This window comes from Sarcophilus harrisii, chromosome 1 (genome assembly GCF_902635505.1).
Source record: "Sarcophilus harrisii chromosome 1, mSarHar1.11, whole genome shotgun sequence".
Lineage (NCBI taxonomy): Eukaryota > Metazoa > Chordata > Mammalia > Dasyuromorphia > Dasyuridae > Sarcophilus > Sarcophilus harrisii.
The window spans coordinates 211036311-211054129 of NC_045426.1; the positions used below are offsets into that span (position 1 = coordinate 211036311).

At 32.8% G+C, this 17819-nt stretch overlaps 1 protein-coding gene across 6 annotated transcripts in view; it reads left to right on the forward strand.

Annotated features, from left to right (window-relative positions):
• The window catches only part of LOC100919846 (solute carrier organic anion transporter family member 4C1-like), a 176964-nt gene extending 164733 nt beyond the window's left edge, over positions 1-12231 (forward strand). For 3 of the 6 annotated variants that reach the window (XM_031968937.1, XM_031968973.1, XM_031968992.1), the window contains one exon: positions 8591-9545. In XM_031968937.1, coding sequence (XP_031824797.1) covers positions 8591-8766 — 176 coding nt within the window. In that variant the 3' untranslated portion in view covers positions 8767-9545. Of the gene's footprint in view, positions 1-4885; positions 5059-8590; positions 9546-11939 lie in introns of those variants that run through there. The other 3 variants (XM_031968948.1, XR_004234240.1, XM_031968956.1) reach the window with 3 other exon arrangements.
• Positions 12232-17819: the final 5588 nt, after the last annotated feature.

Below are 17819 nucleotides of genomic sequence, written 5' to 3' on the forward strand. Positions count from 1 at the left end.
AGATATTTTCCCCATTCATTTCCCTTCGCCCTTCTCCAAGTACACATTTTCTCCCCTATTTTTCTATTTTTCTTTTGTCAATGTCCCAGCATAATAGATTCAAGCCCATGCTCTTTAAGTTAAACTCCTCCTAACTTTCCTATAATGATAAAGTTCTTGGAATTATATGTATCATCTTCCTCTATAGGAATGCAAACAGTTTAAACTAATTTGAGTCCTTTATGATTTCTCATTCATGTTTACCTTTTTTATATTTCTTTTGTATCTTATGTTTGGAAATCATATTTTTATTCAGCTCTGGTTTTTTCATCAGGAATACTTCAAAGTCCTCTTTTTCATTAAATATCCATTTTTTTCCTTGTATGATTATACTCACTTTTCCTTGGTGTGTTATTCTAGGTTTTTGTCTTAGTTCCTTTGCCATCTAATGTATCATATTTCAAGTGCTAAAATCCTGGTAGCTGCTAATTCTTTTGTGTTCCTATTTGGGATTCCATGATATTTTTATTATTTTTTCTGACTGGATGCAATGTTTTCTCCTTGACCTGAAAACACTGCATTTTAGCTATATAATATTGTTGGGTATTTTCATTTTTTAATGTCTTTTAGGATATAACTTGTAGGTTCTTTCAATTTTCACTTTCATTCTGGTTCTAAAATATCAGGATAGTTTTAGTTTGTAATTTCTTGAAATCTAATGTCTACGTTCTATTTTACATATATTAAGTCACTGTCATCCAAGAAAGATATACTATCAAAATTTCATGTCCTAGTTGGTATTGCTAGCACAATATCCTGCATATGTGCTACATGCTATGCTATGATATAGAGTTATTTTAAACTTTCTAAGTTTCCCTCTGTGACCCAGGAATTTTGGTGACCATAGCTTCAGAAGAATATATATAGGTCTTGTGTGCCTGAATGGGAAAGAGCTTTCAGTACTTAAGCAATACCCATAATAATAATAATAATAATTTAGGTTAATATAATTTCATTACCATTTCCTATCACATTATCATCTTTGTGATCATTATAATGCATATTAAAATGATTTACTTCCTCCCTTCATACCAAAGAACTCTAATAATTGCTATTGCTATCCAATTGTACTACCAACACAAGCTTCCTAATAAGGTTATTTTTGACAAGGGAATAGTCTCCAGGGATGGTCTCTGGGCTCTGTCGTTGACCTACCTGGTTATTAGTAGCTTGAATGGATCTTTAGGAAAATATTTGTCAAATTTTTCAAGCTGAAAAAGATAATGGATATAATAGATGACAGAATCAGGATCCAAAGACATCTCTGCAGGAATAAAATAGTGAGCTCAGTTTCACAATATCATTAAATACTTTAAAATGTAAAGCCTTACACATAGATATTTTGTTTAAATCAAGTATAGAATAGAAATCAAGGCACTATAGAAGGTATGGTTTAAGAGCGGTCCATGTGAAGATTTAATGTTGTTAATATGAGATAATAGTGGACTTTAATTTTGAATAAAAATAATATCTTGCATTGATGGACACTTAGTATTTAATTTAATAGGAATAATAATTATACTGTAATCTGTGCAGATAATAACATCTTTGAAGCATTTTGTTCAGTCCTGTATTCCATGCTTCAAAGGAGCCTTTTGATAAATTCAAATGAGTTCATAGGTGGGTGACCAGATAGAATGAAGAATGGTTTAAGCATATAAGAGTACTTATGAAAGGGGACTGTAATCTTCTCTGGGTGTTTTTTTTTTTTTTCAGTGAGAGTAAAATTAGTTGCAATTATTAATTATAACCATGAAGAACAAGAAAAAATCCAGATTAGTTTGATTTCCATTTTTTTTTATATTATCGATTGAATATCATGGACATATTTTGATAAAGGCTCCCACAAGCCTTTGTTAGCAAGACTGAAAAAGATAGGCTGAATGATAAATGAGTTCATACCATAATCAAATCTAGAAACTATTGATTAATAAATGGATCACTATTGATAAAATATCTAGTGGAGTGCTACAGGTCTTTATTGGTCAAATGCTTTTTTTTTTTTCATCAAATGCTTTTTGTTTTATTTTACCTTAATTTTTATATATTTTTACTTAGATGATAACATAAGTGGAATTTACAGGTGACATGAAGCTAGTAAGCCTAGATAAAAAAGAAATGACAGAATCAGGATTTTTTAAAAAATGGAACAATTTATTAAAGGTAACAAGAAAAAATATGATAAAGATCTACAAAATTTCAATCATTAAAAATTAAGTTACTATTATGAGCTAAGCATTGGGGATACAAAAAGAAGCAAAAGAGAGATGCTGCCCTTGAGGAGCTCAAATGGAAGAAACAGCATGCAAATAAAACTATTCAAACAAACTGCATATATAAGAAATAATTAACAGAGTAAAGACACTAGAATTAAGGAGTTGGGAAAGACTTCCTGTATAAGTTGATACTTAAAGGAAGCCAGAGAAGTCAGTAAGTACAGTTGAAGACAGTTTTAGGCATGTGGGACTGCTAGATGGAATAGCCAGAAATTTAGAGTCACAGGATCAAATGTAGTATAGGAAAAACTAGAAATGTAAGAGGAGGCTAACCATACAGAGAGCTTTGCATTTGCATTTACATTTGCATATGGTCTAAAAGGCAGTTGTGATCCACCTATTTTTATTGGGTGGGAGAAGGTCAGGAGGTAAGGGAGAAATGTGAGGATTGTATGGTCAGACTTGTGATTTAGGAAAATCACTTTGGTGGCTGAATGAAGGATGAATTAGAATTAGGGGAGAAACTTGAGATAGGAAGATCCATCAGTTTGCTATTGCAATAGAATTAAGTGTGAGATGCTGAGGTCCTGAATGGAAGTGTTATATGGGGAGATAATACAAAGGGGAAATTGATAGACCTTGACAACAAGTTATATATATTGAAGTGAAAGAGGTGGTGAAGAGTTGAGAATGAATCCTTGATTGCAAGCCTGGGAATCTGGGATAATGCTTTAATAGGGTAGACAGGAATGAAGAGGGATTGGGGGAAAGATAAAAATCTGTTTGGAGTTCTATTAGTTTAAGCTGTCTAGCAGACATTCAGTTTGAGATGTCTGACAGTTGGAGATGCAAGATTCAAGGTAAGCAAAGAGATCGGGGCAAGAGAGGAAGATTTGAATTATCAGCATAAAGATAATTAAATCAATAGGAGCTGGTAATTGACCAAGTGAGGCAATATAGAGGGAAAAGAGTGTCCAGGACAGAAGCCTGAGGGACACTTAGGGTTAGAGGACATAATTGGGATAAGGAGAAGGAGAAAGAGCCGCTCAAATGGGAAGAAAACTAAGATAGAAAGGTGTTCCTAGAGAAGGTGATCAACAGTGTCAAAGGCTATAGAAAAGTCAAGAATGAGGTCTGAGAAAAAGCTACTGGATTTGGCAGCTAAGAAATCACTGGTAACTTTAGAGGAAATAGTTTCAGTGGTATAAGAACAGAAGAGGGGAGAATGGAGAGGCGCCTATTCTAGATTGCCTTTCAAGGCATTTTGCTGCAAAGGGCAGAAGAGATATGGAATCAATTAGTCAATAAGCAGTTATTAAATGCCTACTATGTATAGGCTAAAGGCTGTTCCTGCCCTCAAGAAACGTAGAATCTAATAGCACAATGGAGGGTTCGTGTAAGTAGTTTTTCAGGATGTGGGGGACATAGGCATGTTTGTAGTCATTAGGGAATGATTCAGTAGAGAGGGAGAGACTATGAATACTGTCTATGAAAATATATAGCAGATGGGCTTGCATCCCAAAGAGATCTTAAAGGAGGGAAAGGACCCAAATGTACAAAAAAATGTTTGCAATAGCTTTTTGTAATGGCAAGAAACTGGAAACTGAGTAGATGGTTATCAGTGGAAGAATGGCTGAATAAGTTATGGTATATGAATGTTATGGAATATCATTGTTTTGTAAGAAACGATAAGGAGGAGGATTTCAGAGAGATCTGGAGAGACTTACGTGAACTGATGCTTAAGTGAAATGAGCAGAACCAAGAGATCATTGTACACTTAAACAAGAAGATTATATGATGATCATTTCTGATGGATGTGACTCTCTTCAGTGAGATAATTCAAACAAGTTCCAATGACCTTGTGATGAAGAAAGCCATCTGTACCCAGAGATAAGAATGTAGGAACTGAATATGGATCACAACATAGCATTCTCACTTCTTTTGTTGTTTCCTTGAATTTTATTTTCTTTCTCATTTTTTCCTTTTTGATCTTATTTTTTTGTGTGTGCAGCATGATAATTGTATAAAAATGTATGCATGTTATTGGATTTAATATATATTTTTACCATGTTTAACACATATTAGATTACTTGCCATCTCGGGGAGGGGATGAAATTGGAACACAAAGTCTTGCAAGGTCAATGGTGACAAAATATCTTTGCATATGTTTGAAAATAAAAAGCTTAAATTAAAAAAAAAGAAAATACATAGTACAGTGGCAGTGATAGTGGTAAAGGGTAATTTGTTAGAGGAAAAAGGGATGAAATAGGGTCACTTGAGCAAGCAGAGTGGTTAGCCTCAAAAAGGAGAAAAGCCTCCTTATCCTGTGAGATGGGTGAAGAGAGAAAATAGTGGCAGAAGGTATTTATTTAAGTGACTGGAGACGGAACAGTGGGGAGAAAAGGAATTCACAGTGAAAGAACTCAATTTTTTCTGTAAAATATGAGATAGAGTTTTCAGCTAAGAGGAAGGGGAGGGACAGGGAGCCATGAATGTTTGAGGAAAGATAAAAAGGTACAGAAGAACCTCTGAGGAGAGTGGAATAATGAACTGATAAGGCAGATATAGAAAGATTGTCTAGTAGTAATGAATATCCAGTTGATGTGAGTTTCTCCCATCTTTATTCACAGCACAAGTTGGGAAACAAAAACAATGGCGGAAGCAATCCAAATCTAAGGCTTGTCAGGAAATAATCACCAAAATGATGAGGGATTCAAGAGAGGAAAATGTCAGCAAAGAAGCAAGAGGAGAAAAAGAAAAAAATGGCTAGTATAGGAGAGATGGTCTGAGAGAGAGTTGAGGGGTAAGGGGACTGTAGGTCACAATGTGGGCAAAGAATAGGATTCCAGGGAATCAAATAATTCTATATTAATGTTGAAAGAGAAAAATGGAAGCTAGATATTCTTTATTACTTGTATCATACATAGGTTATCACATAGTCATTTGTTTAAAATGTAGATTGAAAAAATAAATTGTCAGAGATTTTACAGTTTCTGCTCTACGTGGTGACATATCAATCTAGAGTGAGACACTGTGAGATAAGAGTCAGTCTGGATTCTGATTACTACAGACTTGTTGGCTTATGAGATTGATCTGTATTAAATGTCTTTGGTTATAAAATATAATCGATCATAAAAATCATATTCACAGAATTGGCAATAGTAGTCATTTTTGGAAGAAAAGTGTGACAACAAACTTTGTGAGTAAGACAACAACATTCTTTGTAACATTGAGAGTTTTCAGTAATACAGTGGAGAAGATGCCAAGATTATCTAATATTTAATCCTGGAGATGTCTTTGAATGCTGCTGCTAAATAGATGATTTGCATTATGAATTCATTGTGATTCTTTAGAAATAATGAATTTTGTCTCAATGCTCACAATTGATCAAAAATGTAGATTTTAAATAGTAAAACAAATAGTTATGAGCTCCTGTGAGGGAAAGAGCTTTTGGTGTTTCCTCCCTTAAGAGTTAGACTGTTAGGGTTGTGTGTAAAAAATTTCTATATTATCAGCAGACTGTTAGAAAAAATGGAAAATATTAGAAATGTATTAGAAAAAAGTAGAAATAGTTATATTAGGTATTTTCTATTTAATAATGTGTTTGTGGAATAAAGATTTGTGTTATATGAAAGGAACCAATTATGTCAAATAAGTATAGGTAGCTTTTATTGTGTAAGTAATAGATTGAATAGAATAGGCTTTTCAAATAGACAATTTTTAAAAAAGGAATAATTTTAAAGCATTTTGTTTTGTATTGTATTATCCAATAAATTACTTAATTAGTACCAAGTTTGGATAGGACTCTGTGTCTTAAGTTTCATCAAGCAGTCATAAACGAGAATGTAAAAATTACAATAAAATTGCCATATTACAATGCCTTAATTAAGTTTGAATATTCAACAAATTACTTTTATATTTTAAAAATGTATTTCTAAAGCAGATGGTAGCAGCTGACATGAAAAAGACTTGACTTTTTTGACATTTCAAGAAAATACAATCAAACAATACAAGTGGAGAAAAAAGTCATTAATCACATGCACATGCACAGGTGTGAGTGATCAGACACACACACACACACACCATAGAAACTTTTAGTCAGCCTCAAAAGAGTTTAAAAGACAGAGTCCTCTCTTTTTTTGGTTACCATTTAATTTCATGCACTTTTTCATGATCTTTGAAAGCTTTTTATTTCTACTATATTTCTCAATATGACTTCGGGGGAGATAACAATATATGTGCTATGGGAGTTTTTAAAAGAAGTATTCTACTGGGGCAGCTAGGTAGAGCAGTAGATAGAGTACCAGCCCTAAAGTCAGGAGAACCTGAGTTCAAATGTGGTCTCAGACACTTTCTAGCTGTGTGACCCTGGGCAAGTCACTTAATCCAATTGCCTCAGGGGGAGAAAAAAAGTTTTCTGCTGAAATTTCAAGAACTACATTCTACAAAAAAGCATTACAACTCCTCAAAACTTTCAACATTTATGGATTATTATCATATTCCCTGCTGAAAGACAAAATATTTATTCCAGTTGAACTTCATGGGGTTTTGTGTGTGTGTGTGTATGTGTGTGTGTGTATGTGTGTTAGTGAATGGAAGCAGCTCTATCTTGAAGTTTGTAAGTTCAATAAATACCATGACTGGTTTTGAGAAAATTATTTTTTTAAAGTTTTAAAATTTATTTAAAAGAATCAAAATATCAAGATTTATAATTCTACTTCATGCCTCCCCGTTTAAGAATCATGTGATAATCACATACTCATCACCTTCTCTACCGACATAGATTTAAGTAACAGTAAATATAATTATAAGCAAATGTGTATCATTCGGCACTTTTGTAGCACAGTGGATAGAATGTTGGATTTGAAATCAAGAGCTCAGATTCTGCCACTCACTAGTTGTGTGACCTTGGGGCAAGTGGTTTAACCAGTTTCAACTTTAGTTTTATCATCTGTAATGTGAGGATAATAGTACCTATTTCTAGGATTATTGCAAGATTTTAATGGAGAGGGAATGGAGCCAAGATGGATGAAAAAAAGGCAGAGATTCAACTGAGCTCTCCCCCACACTCCTCTAAGTACCTTTAAATCATGCCTTAAAACAAATTTTAGAACAACAGAACCAATAAAAAAAACAGAAAAGAGAATCCAAAATGAAAATTCTCAGGTCAAAAAGAAAATATTGCAGGCAGAATGCAAAGGATTTCTCCTTCCTATTTACCTTTTTATACTTTTTTTGAATCTTGCATTTGAAAGTCTTTTTTTTATTATTATTATCTAGGAATGCTTGAAAGAACTCTATTTTATTGAATGTACATTTTTCCCCCGAAGAATCAAGTTTTGCTGGGTAGTAATTCGAGCTGTAATCCTCACTTGTTTGCCCTCCATTGTGATGATATTTCAGGATGATTTAGAATTTATATAGTTGTTGATCATTTACATTTCTTCTGAAAGATATTCATATCATTTTACCAAAGGTTTGTCAAGTAATGATCCTAATGTATAAGTGTTGTCTGAACAATTGCCTCAGGAGAAAAAAAAGGAAGAAAATAAATGTCAACTATTCTTATTTCCTGAATGTAAACTGTTTGCATTTTTGTTTTTCTTCCCGGGTTATTTCTACCTTCTGAATCCAATTCTCCCTGTGCAACAAGAAAACTGTTTGGATCTGCACACATACATTGTATATAGGATATACTAGGACATATTCAACATATATAGGACTGCTTGCCATCTAGGGGAGGGGGTGGAGGGTGGGAGGGAAAAATCGGAACAGAAGTGAGTGCAAGGGATAATGTTGTAAAAAAAAAAATTACCCTGGCATGGATTCTGTCAATAAAAAGTTACTATAATAAAATAAAATAAATAAAATTTTAAAAAAAGAGATTAAAAACAGGAAAAAAAACTATTATTTCCAATTTTTTTGAATATGAAGAACTATATTATTTCAAAACCTTAAGTCCATTTCTGAAAGAGTAAAGCTTTGTGAATTGAGTTAAATAAATCTTGTTTAATGTTTTAAAATTGTAAATAATTTTCCTCAGAATTTATAATTAATATTTTAGGAAATAGCACCACTTCTTATTTTGTGTTGAACTCTCTAAGCAATGTAGGAGCTGTGTATTTTTTACATAAATGTGTATCATTTTCTTTAAGATAAATTCAGTAGGTACAGAGGAACATAAATCTTTACTATTAAACTATGTACACCTTATTTTGTTATTTATTTTATTACTTAAATGGGATCAAATCATAAAAACCATTTATAGGAATATTTTTTACTATACTTAGAAACTTAAACTGATCATTGCATTTCTTCTTGTTTTTTAAATTCAGGTATCATTTGTAAAATAATCACTATCTCCTTCAATGTTTTTGCACTACTATTATACAAACCTCCTTCACCAGACAAAAGTGAATCAAATCAAGGAGGTGATCAAGGAATAAATCTTGAAAGCATGAGCTTAAAAAAAATACCTGAAGAGAACATTTCAAAAACATTTCAGAACTGATGGGTATAGTTGCATGACACAGCTGCAATTTTGGAATATTAAATAAAAATTTGCATTATTATTTTTGTATAATTTATTTCATATATTTATCAATTTCAGGTATGTAATTTTTATTTTGAATTCAAATGTAATAAAGTAGATTTTGTGTCTATTAATTACCCTCAAAACTATGAGCAATTCTAAAAGATAAACATACACATGTACATTATGGTGAGTAAAAGAGAATCATAAACCTATCAGAGCAAGGAAAGGAAAACTATAGGAGCTAAATAGGGGATCTGATTACAAAAAATTTTAAGTACCATCAAAAAGACTATTCCCTTTTGTAAAATTTGTTTACTTAATAACTGTTCTATAGTCCAATTGCATATCCTTAGAATTTACATTAAATTTTCTCCCCCAAAAAGTTTATCTTTGAAATAACAAAGGAATGCAACCTTTTATACAATTTCCAATTAAAATAATTTCAGAATATAATTTCATATTTTTTCTCCTTTTGCTCTGGACTGGCCTACTTTCAGAAGCTTTCTGTGTGTTGTTGGTTCACTTTAACTTGCTTTTATCCTTTCAGTCATGAAATGGAATATGAAAAAAATTAAGTACTTTGACTTAAAGGTATTTTTTAAAAATAACTCATTGCTATCCCTGATTTACAAAATTTTTTGGCATTCTCTTAAAAATTAACACATCAAACTTAAAACTTCATGAGTAAAATCAAATATTTCAGTGGACAAAGACTGTCTATTTTCCAAATGTGAAAAGGCTCCTAAATTTAAAACTTATTACTCCAAAAAAAGTTTTTAAAGCATTTTTATGAAAGAAATAATAAAAGTTTATTCAATAGGGTACATAAATTAAAATCATATTTTAGGATCACTCCAGTTTTTCATTCTTTGGAAATAATATCATTCATATAGAATGTAACCTAAAAAAAGATCCATCATAATTTAATGAGGGAAACTTAAAATTTTTTTTGCTGGTGAACTGCTACACAATGTTCCTTATGTATAGCCTATTCAAGGCCATGGCTAAGGTGAAGTGAGTCTGTACTTGGTGATATTATATAAAACAAGCATTTCCTTTTGCTTGGATCTTCTTGACTAGGACCAAGTTAACCGCAGAACAAACTGCAAAGTAGAGAATCTTGCTTCTTTCAAAGTTGTATATGACTTGTTCTTGTATGCAAATTGGTATAATTTTATACTTGTTAAATAAATTTTCATAATTAAATTCAGCCTGTCATATATAATGAGCTTTAGAAATTCAAATATAATAATTTTTGTGTAATTTGTATGCTTATTAATGTTTAGGTATCCAGAGAAGTATTAACTAGACATTGATTCTTTTAGAAAATATAAATGAATCTTTAAAAATTCAGATAATTAACAATTGTATGGATTTTTTTATTACTGTGAAATATGAGAAAATAATAAAATTTGATTCTACTCTAAAAATATTCTTTAAAAGGAACATTTTCAGATAATTTGAGCTACCAATATTATATAATAAAATATATTGATTTGGACTTTTTAATTTTTCCAAAATGGTAAAAGTTTGCCCTTGATTAATTTGAAATAAATGTTTAAAATTGATACTGACTTTTTTTGTCCTCATATATGATTTTATTGTGTTAAGGAATTCCTAGTAAGGAACCTCTCCTTGCCAATATATATCAGCAAGTGTTCTTTAACTGATAGTCTCAGAAAGATTTTGACTTGCTCAAAGTCACATTGATAAGAGAGTCACTTGAATATATTTTTAGAAATAAAAATACATTTCAAAAATATTTTAACAGGATTCTATATTTGAGAATTAGTTTGATTTTAAGGCTATTTTATATCAGACTTGTTAGTCATTTCCTTTTCCCTCCCTTCTTCCAAACAGAAAATAATACTGTACACAATCATAATATCACAGATATAGAAAGGGGAAAATACACTAGAAGTTATGAAGCTAAACCCTCTCACTTTGCAGATGAGGATACTGAGCCCCCCAAAATAAGGGATTTGTCCAACTTTACACAGGTAGTAACTAGAAAAAAGTGGAATTTAAATCCATAATTTCTGATTCCATGCCATACACAATGCCATGTTTTTGTAGTCATGGACTATCAAACATACTTCTGCAACACTAACACAAAGATTTGAGAAATAAATGGGGATGAACTGAAAAATCAGACAAGTCATAAATCAATAATGGATTGAGATTTCTAGTAAGAAACTTAAGCAAAATACAAGATATTTTTCCGAAAGAAAACACTTGACTAAATATTATACTCTTTACTCTGTAGAAGCATTGTACCCTTTGTGATTTCCACGATAACTAAATTCAGTAAGTCCAATCAAGATTTTGGAGTCCCCAGTATGTGTGAAGAACTGTACACAGGATATGTCTGTTTTAAAGTAGCTGAACAGTCACTGTGCTCTTGTGTATCAGTGCCAGGTTGTTACAAACTTGCCCTATATCACCCTTTAGTGTTCCCGGACCACCAACTACAGCATCCCTCTCCTGGGGATCCAAGGTGGGAAAGAGGGAAAAGATGATATCAAACTTCTTGCCCTAAGTAGCGTCTGCTAATGGTGGTGGTTGAGTTATTTTTCAGTTGTATCCGATTTTTGCGATTTCACTTGGGATTTTCTTGGTTAAGATGCTGCAGTTATTTGCCATCTCCAGTTCAATTTACAGATGAGAAAACTGAGGCAAACAGGGCTTGTGGCTTGCCTAGGGTCACACAGCTAGCATACCCAGATTGATTTGAACTCATAAATATGAGTCTTCCTGACTTCAGGCCCAGTGTTCTATTCACTGCACCACTTAGTTGCTAGCTCAGTTAAGAAGCTGTTCCCTTATTCTTTGGGGATTGGGTGCTAGTTCTTTTGAACCACCTTAGAGTCAACCAAAAGGGATAATAACCTTGAAAAGGAAATGTTGAAGGCACAAAGAAAAACAATTCTGAAGAGTGGGAAAGAAGGCAATTAACTAGAAAGCGTGATGTGGATGCAGAGCTAATCTAACTTAGATTTTAAAAACATGGACAAAGAGAGATCTAAGAACAAGTAACAAAAGTATAGCACAATTATCTAAGGAAAGCATCAAGATTGCTAAAGTTCACAATGAATTGAGGCTGGCAAGGAAAGCTAACAACAAAAAAATTTGTTTTTGTTTTGTTGTAGTTATATTGGAGCAAAAGGAAGATCCAAGAAAGGATTAAATAATTCCTGCTTGAATTAAATAACAGAACAAGGAGAAAAGTGGAAGTCTTATTTTGTTTCTGTTTTATCTGACAAGAAGAATGATTTTTTTTGAACTGAAAGAACAAGACAAAAGAATGCTAATTGGGATACCATAGTTAAGAAATCACCTTGCTGTTTCTAGTTTACATCAATAACTTCAAGTCATTTAGTCCAAATTAATGCCATCATCAAGAACAGAAACAACTGGTAGGTACACTAATGGACCTATTGTCATTAGTTTTTAAAAGACTAGGGAAAATTAAAAAGAGAATGAAGAATTGAAGATTGTCAAATGTCCTGATTTCTGAAAAAAAGGAAGAGAGTATGTGTGTAGACTCATATACCAGTTGGCTTAACTGGTTAAATTATAGAATATACAAGTATACAAAGTGAAGGTTTATAAATCTCTGATCATAAAAAATAAAAATAGGTCATATTAGATTTCCTTTTTTCTTTTTTTTTGGCTGTATTACTAAATTCTTTGATCAGAAGAATGTTGTAAACACAGTTTATCTAAATTTTAGTAAACCATTTAAATCTCATATTTGGATGGAAAATATGGAACTATGTGAGCTAAAAAATACTTTGATTAGATAGATTCAAAACAGGTAAAATGGGAAGAGGATTCTTGGGGAAGATGGCAGATTAGGTCAGAAAATTCCAAGCTCTCTATATTTCCCCTACAAAAAAAACAAAATTTCACCTCAGGGTAAACATATGTTGGTGAAAAACAAATAAAACTTGGGAAGAACTGGGATCTTGAAGAGACCCAAAGATAGACCCAAGTATGGAGGTTTAACTTATGTAAAGTATAAATACCTTCATGCTAGCTCTTCAGAAACAGCAAGCTGGGAGCCCTGGGGCCAGCTGGGTTGTACCACAGGAATCTTCACCTAGCAGACAGCTTGGAGAGTCAGGAGTATGGGAAGAATGAGGGAACATCAGTTGATTAGGATTACCAGGCCCAGCTGTGTAGCAGAGATGGGATCGGATCCTGGCAAAGGAACCAGACCACCCAGTGAGTGCAGAAGCATGGTTGCTGCTGGCTGCTAGGACTTGCAAGAGAGTAAATTTGGTGGGGGTTCTGGCTACAGGAAAGATGGGCAGTGAAGCCAGAGGCACAATTCCCCTGCCCCAGGATTAGAAGAGTTTACACTAATAAATTTTCTTTAAAAAAAAAAAAATGAGCGGGCAAAAGAGAAAGAACCCAACTATAGAAACTTATTATGGAAATAGGGAAAATTAGGGTTCATCTTCAGAGGATATTGAAGGAAGAAAAAAAAAAAACAGACCTCTTCTACTCAAAGAGTAATGTTAAATAGTTTACCTTCCCAGAAAAAATTTATAGAACTCAAAAAAGACTTTAAAAATCAAATGAGAGAGATTGAGGAAAAACTTAAAAGAACCAAACAAGAAGATTATGAAAAGAAAGTCAACCAACTAAAAAAGGAGATCCAGAGTCTTAAAATAAATTTTTGAAAATAAGAACTGGGCCAGAGGAAGCCAGTGAAGCTATAAGAGACCAAGAAATAACAAAATAAAATATAAGGAATGAAAAAAGCTGTGATCAGAAAAAGAACCTTGACATAATAATACAAGAAATAATCAAAGAAAATTGTCTTAAAGTGATAAAATAAAAGGAAAATAGAAATAGAAAAAATTCACCAATCATCTCTTCAAAAAGATCCTGTAAGGAGAACGCATAGGAACATTATTGCTACATTTTGAAACCCCCAGATCAAAGAAAAAATTTTACAAGGAACAAACAAAAGAAACCAATTCAAATATTCTGCATCTGCAATTAGAATTGTACAGAATGTATCAGCAGCTACAATAAAAGACTGCAAGTCCTAGAATATTATTTGTTGATGATGAAGAAAACTAGACCTGTGGCCAAAAATATTATATCCAGCAAAATTAAGCATAAATTCAATAGAATGGGAGAAAAAAAAATGAACATTCAGTGAATTCTCAGATTTTCAGGATTTTGTCTCAATCAAACCTATATTCAATAGACAATTTAACATATAAAACCATCATCGAAGACTTATTTCAAGGCAATAAGGACAAACTCTTTTATGTTTTCAACGTGAAATGTAATCCATATGTCTTATACTGACATTAATAGTTGGGTAGTCCAAAAGAAATATTGGAGCAGAGTTGAGCATGATCCGATTCTAAAAAGCAACACGTGCAAGAAAAGATAAAAATAGTAATTAAGCTATACTAGTGAGGTACAGAAACATAGAAACATGAGATGGGGGAGGAGGTAGTTCTGAAAATCTCACATTTGGAATGGATTAAATAGGGAACACCACATCATACATATATATGTTGTAAAGATATAGCACCCTCAAAATTTATAAAGAAATGAAGTGGGAAGGGAATGGGATAAAATGGGATACAGAAGGATATTTAGATTAACAGTAGTAGATAAAGTATATAGATTAATAGGAAGGAGAGAGAGAGGGAAAAGGTGGGAGGAGAAGGGCAGGGAGAGGTTAAGTAATAGCAAGGCAAGTTAAGAAGTAGAATCAAAGTGGAAAAGTTAACGGACAGAAAATGAGATGTATACACACATAATAAGGATCTGGAGTAGAATTAGAAAAAAAAAAAGTAGGGCTAATCATTGATCTCAGACAAAGTCAAACAAATAAATAGAGAAATCTTTAGTTTTAGATATACTTCTATGTATGTATAAATGTGTGTGTATATGTATGTTTATATGTATGCAGATGCATGTATGTATATGTGTGTATATACACACACACATGTGTATATATATATATATATATATATAATATTAGGGAATTACTCATTTTAATAAATTTGACTTCGTTCTTTATGTATTTGAGAAGTATGGCCTTTATCAGAGAAACTTGAATTAAAATTTTTCACTTATGTGTGTTTCCATCTTTTCTTCCTTTGTTTTTACCCTACTCTCTTTCCTTTTACCCTGTCCATCCCCAAAAGTGCTGTGACTTACCACTGCCCCAAATTTGCTCTCCCCTCTATCAGTCCTTTTCCTTCTCTTAACCCCTTTCTCTCCTATTTTCCTGTAGGAAACGGACTGTGCTACACCCAACAGAATTTATTGTTCCTTCTTTGAGCCATTTTTGTTAAGATTAAGATAGATATTTTCCCTCTAACATTCCAATAGCCTCCTCCATTGCAAATGCTCTTTTCATTTTACCTTTCTCTTTCCCCTTCTCCCAGGGCATTCCTCTTTTCTCACAACTAATTTCATTTTTGAGGTATCATCCATCCTAACATTCAATTCACACCTGTGCCCTTTTCCTATATATTCCAGCTGCTCTAATAATGAGAAAGTTCTTAGGAGTTATTTCTATGTAGGAAACAAGAACATGACAGCTATACCATGCTTGCTATGCCAAGGGCCTCTGTCCACTGGAATATTCTCCTCTAGTGCCACCCTCTCTTTATCCTCACCTATTTCCCTAACCAGATTTTATGCCTCTCTGTCAGGATTTCTAACCTTAATTCCCAATCCCTATAATTAACCTCTTTTATCAGGGTTTTCAGGTCTGTAAATTCCTTTACAGAGAACCTCTATGCTGCCAGAAGGGAGTCCCCAAGACTCCCTACCCTTGCATCGAATCCCAAGGGGTTGCAGGGGAGCCAAACCCCTCTCCCTTTGGTTCCCCAAACCTTGAACCTGCCACTAGACCTTATCATTTAACTCCCTGAACACCAGAAACCCTAATCTCATTTTGGTTCCCTAAATCTAGATCTTATCAATACCACTTCCAGACTCTCCATCTGCTGTCATTCCTCAGCAACTTTTTCTATTTTGAGGTTTATATCATAGCACTATAATGCCCATTCCATATTCTTGATACTTGAAAATAAATCCAATCTGTTCATGTTTTCTGAGGTAAACTATTTTACTCATCTTCATGCCTCCTCAATCATCTGGCTTCCAGTTTCATTAACTTCCTCATGGTCCATAATCTATGTCTCCATTCTACTATGCCTGAACATATGGGATAGTTTATTTCACTTTAGAGTTGTCATCCAAAATATTAAAATGTCCTCTTCTGATTAGGGGAAAGGAATAAGAATTTATATCAAGCCTATTATGTGCTAAGCACTTTGCTAAGTGCTTTACAAATATTAAATCATTTGAAACTCACAATGAGTCTGTGAGATAGAGGATGTTATTATGCCCATTTTACAGCTGAGAAAACTAAGGCAAACAGGTTCAGAATTTTATCCAGTACACAAATTACTTTCTCTTCAATTTTCTTCTTCCTTCTCTTCTTCCTTCTTCTCTTCCTCTCCCATTTTCTTTCACTCTAAAATGACTTTTTCTTTTCACTAGTGTTCTTTCCATTGTATTACATTGCAGCATCTGAATCTTCTAAAGTAGAGATAATTCTTTTTTTAAGGGTAATCATCTCAAAAACTCTTCCCTATCCCCAATTGATAGAGCAATTAAAATAATACCACTGGGAAACCCTGGAATGCTGGTGAAGTGAAAGGTAACCTAGATATATTCCCCCTTCCCTACTTAAAACAAAAACAAAATAAAGAACCCCAAAATGCAGAACATTTGGTAATGACAGGAAGGAGAAAGAAAGAACTCATTACAAAGTAATTATCTTGGAAAGAAGTAATTTAAATGAATTCACCAAACACTCATTTCTGTTACTCCCTGGTACTTAATTCTCTAGATTATCCCAGTCCTTCCACTCCCTCAACAAATACACATACCATTACCAAGATCACACCAATCTGGGTAGGGGAAGGGAATAGAAATCTGGGCTTCAGAAGGGAGAAGATTGGTAATAAAAATATTTCATCCTGACTCCAGGGCCAGTGTTCTATTCACTGTACCATCTAGTTGCCCCCATAAGAATATTTCCAACAAAGTCATCATAAAAGGAAAAACTCATGCAAAATGATTGGGAGGACAAATATATTGCAAAAAAAAAAAAAAAAAAAACCTCCCGAGGAAGATGAAGATATCATGATAAATTCATAATAAAACCAATGACAATGTCAATTATGACAATAAGGCAAATCTAAGCATCTCAAGATTAACTTGGAAAAGCAGTAAAAAGAGTTAAGTAAAATCAATTGGAGTTTAAAAATCCACAGGAAACTAGAGATTAACAATAAATGATGGAAACTCCATTATAGTAGATTCTTTAAGTATGATAATCACAGAACCAAATTGCAAAAATTCAGATGCAAAAGTATAATAAAGGTACAAAAATAATGGAGGAACATATGAGAGTGCTACTAAACAAGAATGTTGAAATCAAAGATATGATTCAACTAAATAAGAATTATATTCCATGAAGGGGTCATGAAAAAGTAAAAGTGAAAACATTTCAAGGAAAAATGCAAAAAATTGCAATATTAGGAGAATATTCCTGGATCTGAATCTATAGAATTCATACAATGCCAATAGAAACAAATCTGAAGTTGAATTAACTAAGAAATAAGATAGCGAAACTTTAGTACTACATCAAAGAACAAATTTGGTAGGTAAGATGAGAAAACAAGCAAACACAATCTTTAGTTACCAAGAAAAATGAATCAGAATAGTATAGGATAACTCCATTATTACAAGAAATTAGAGGAAAAATGGGAAAATAGCATTTTGGAGAGCAAATGAGATCAGCTGACACCCCAATATAAACAAATTAAACTAAATTTAAATGACAAAAGAAACTTGAGAACTTAGGGAAAAGGTAAGATCTGATCATTCCTTCTTTAATGCTGGAAAAATTAAGGCAAGATAGACATTAGAGAGGTTTTTTTAATATTTTATTGGAGAGCTTTTGGATTAAT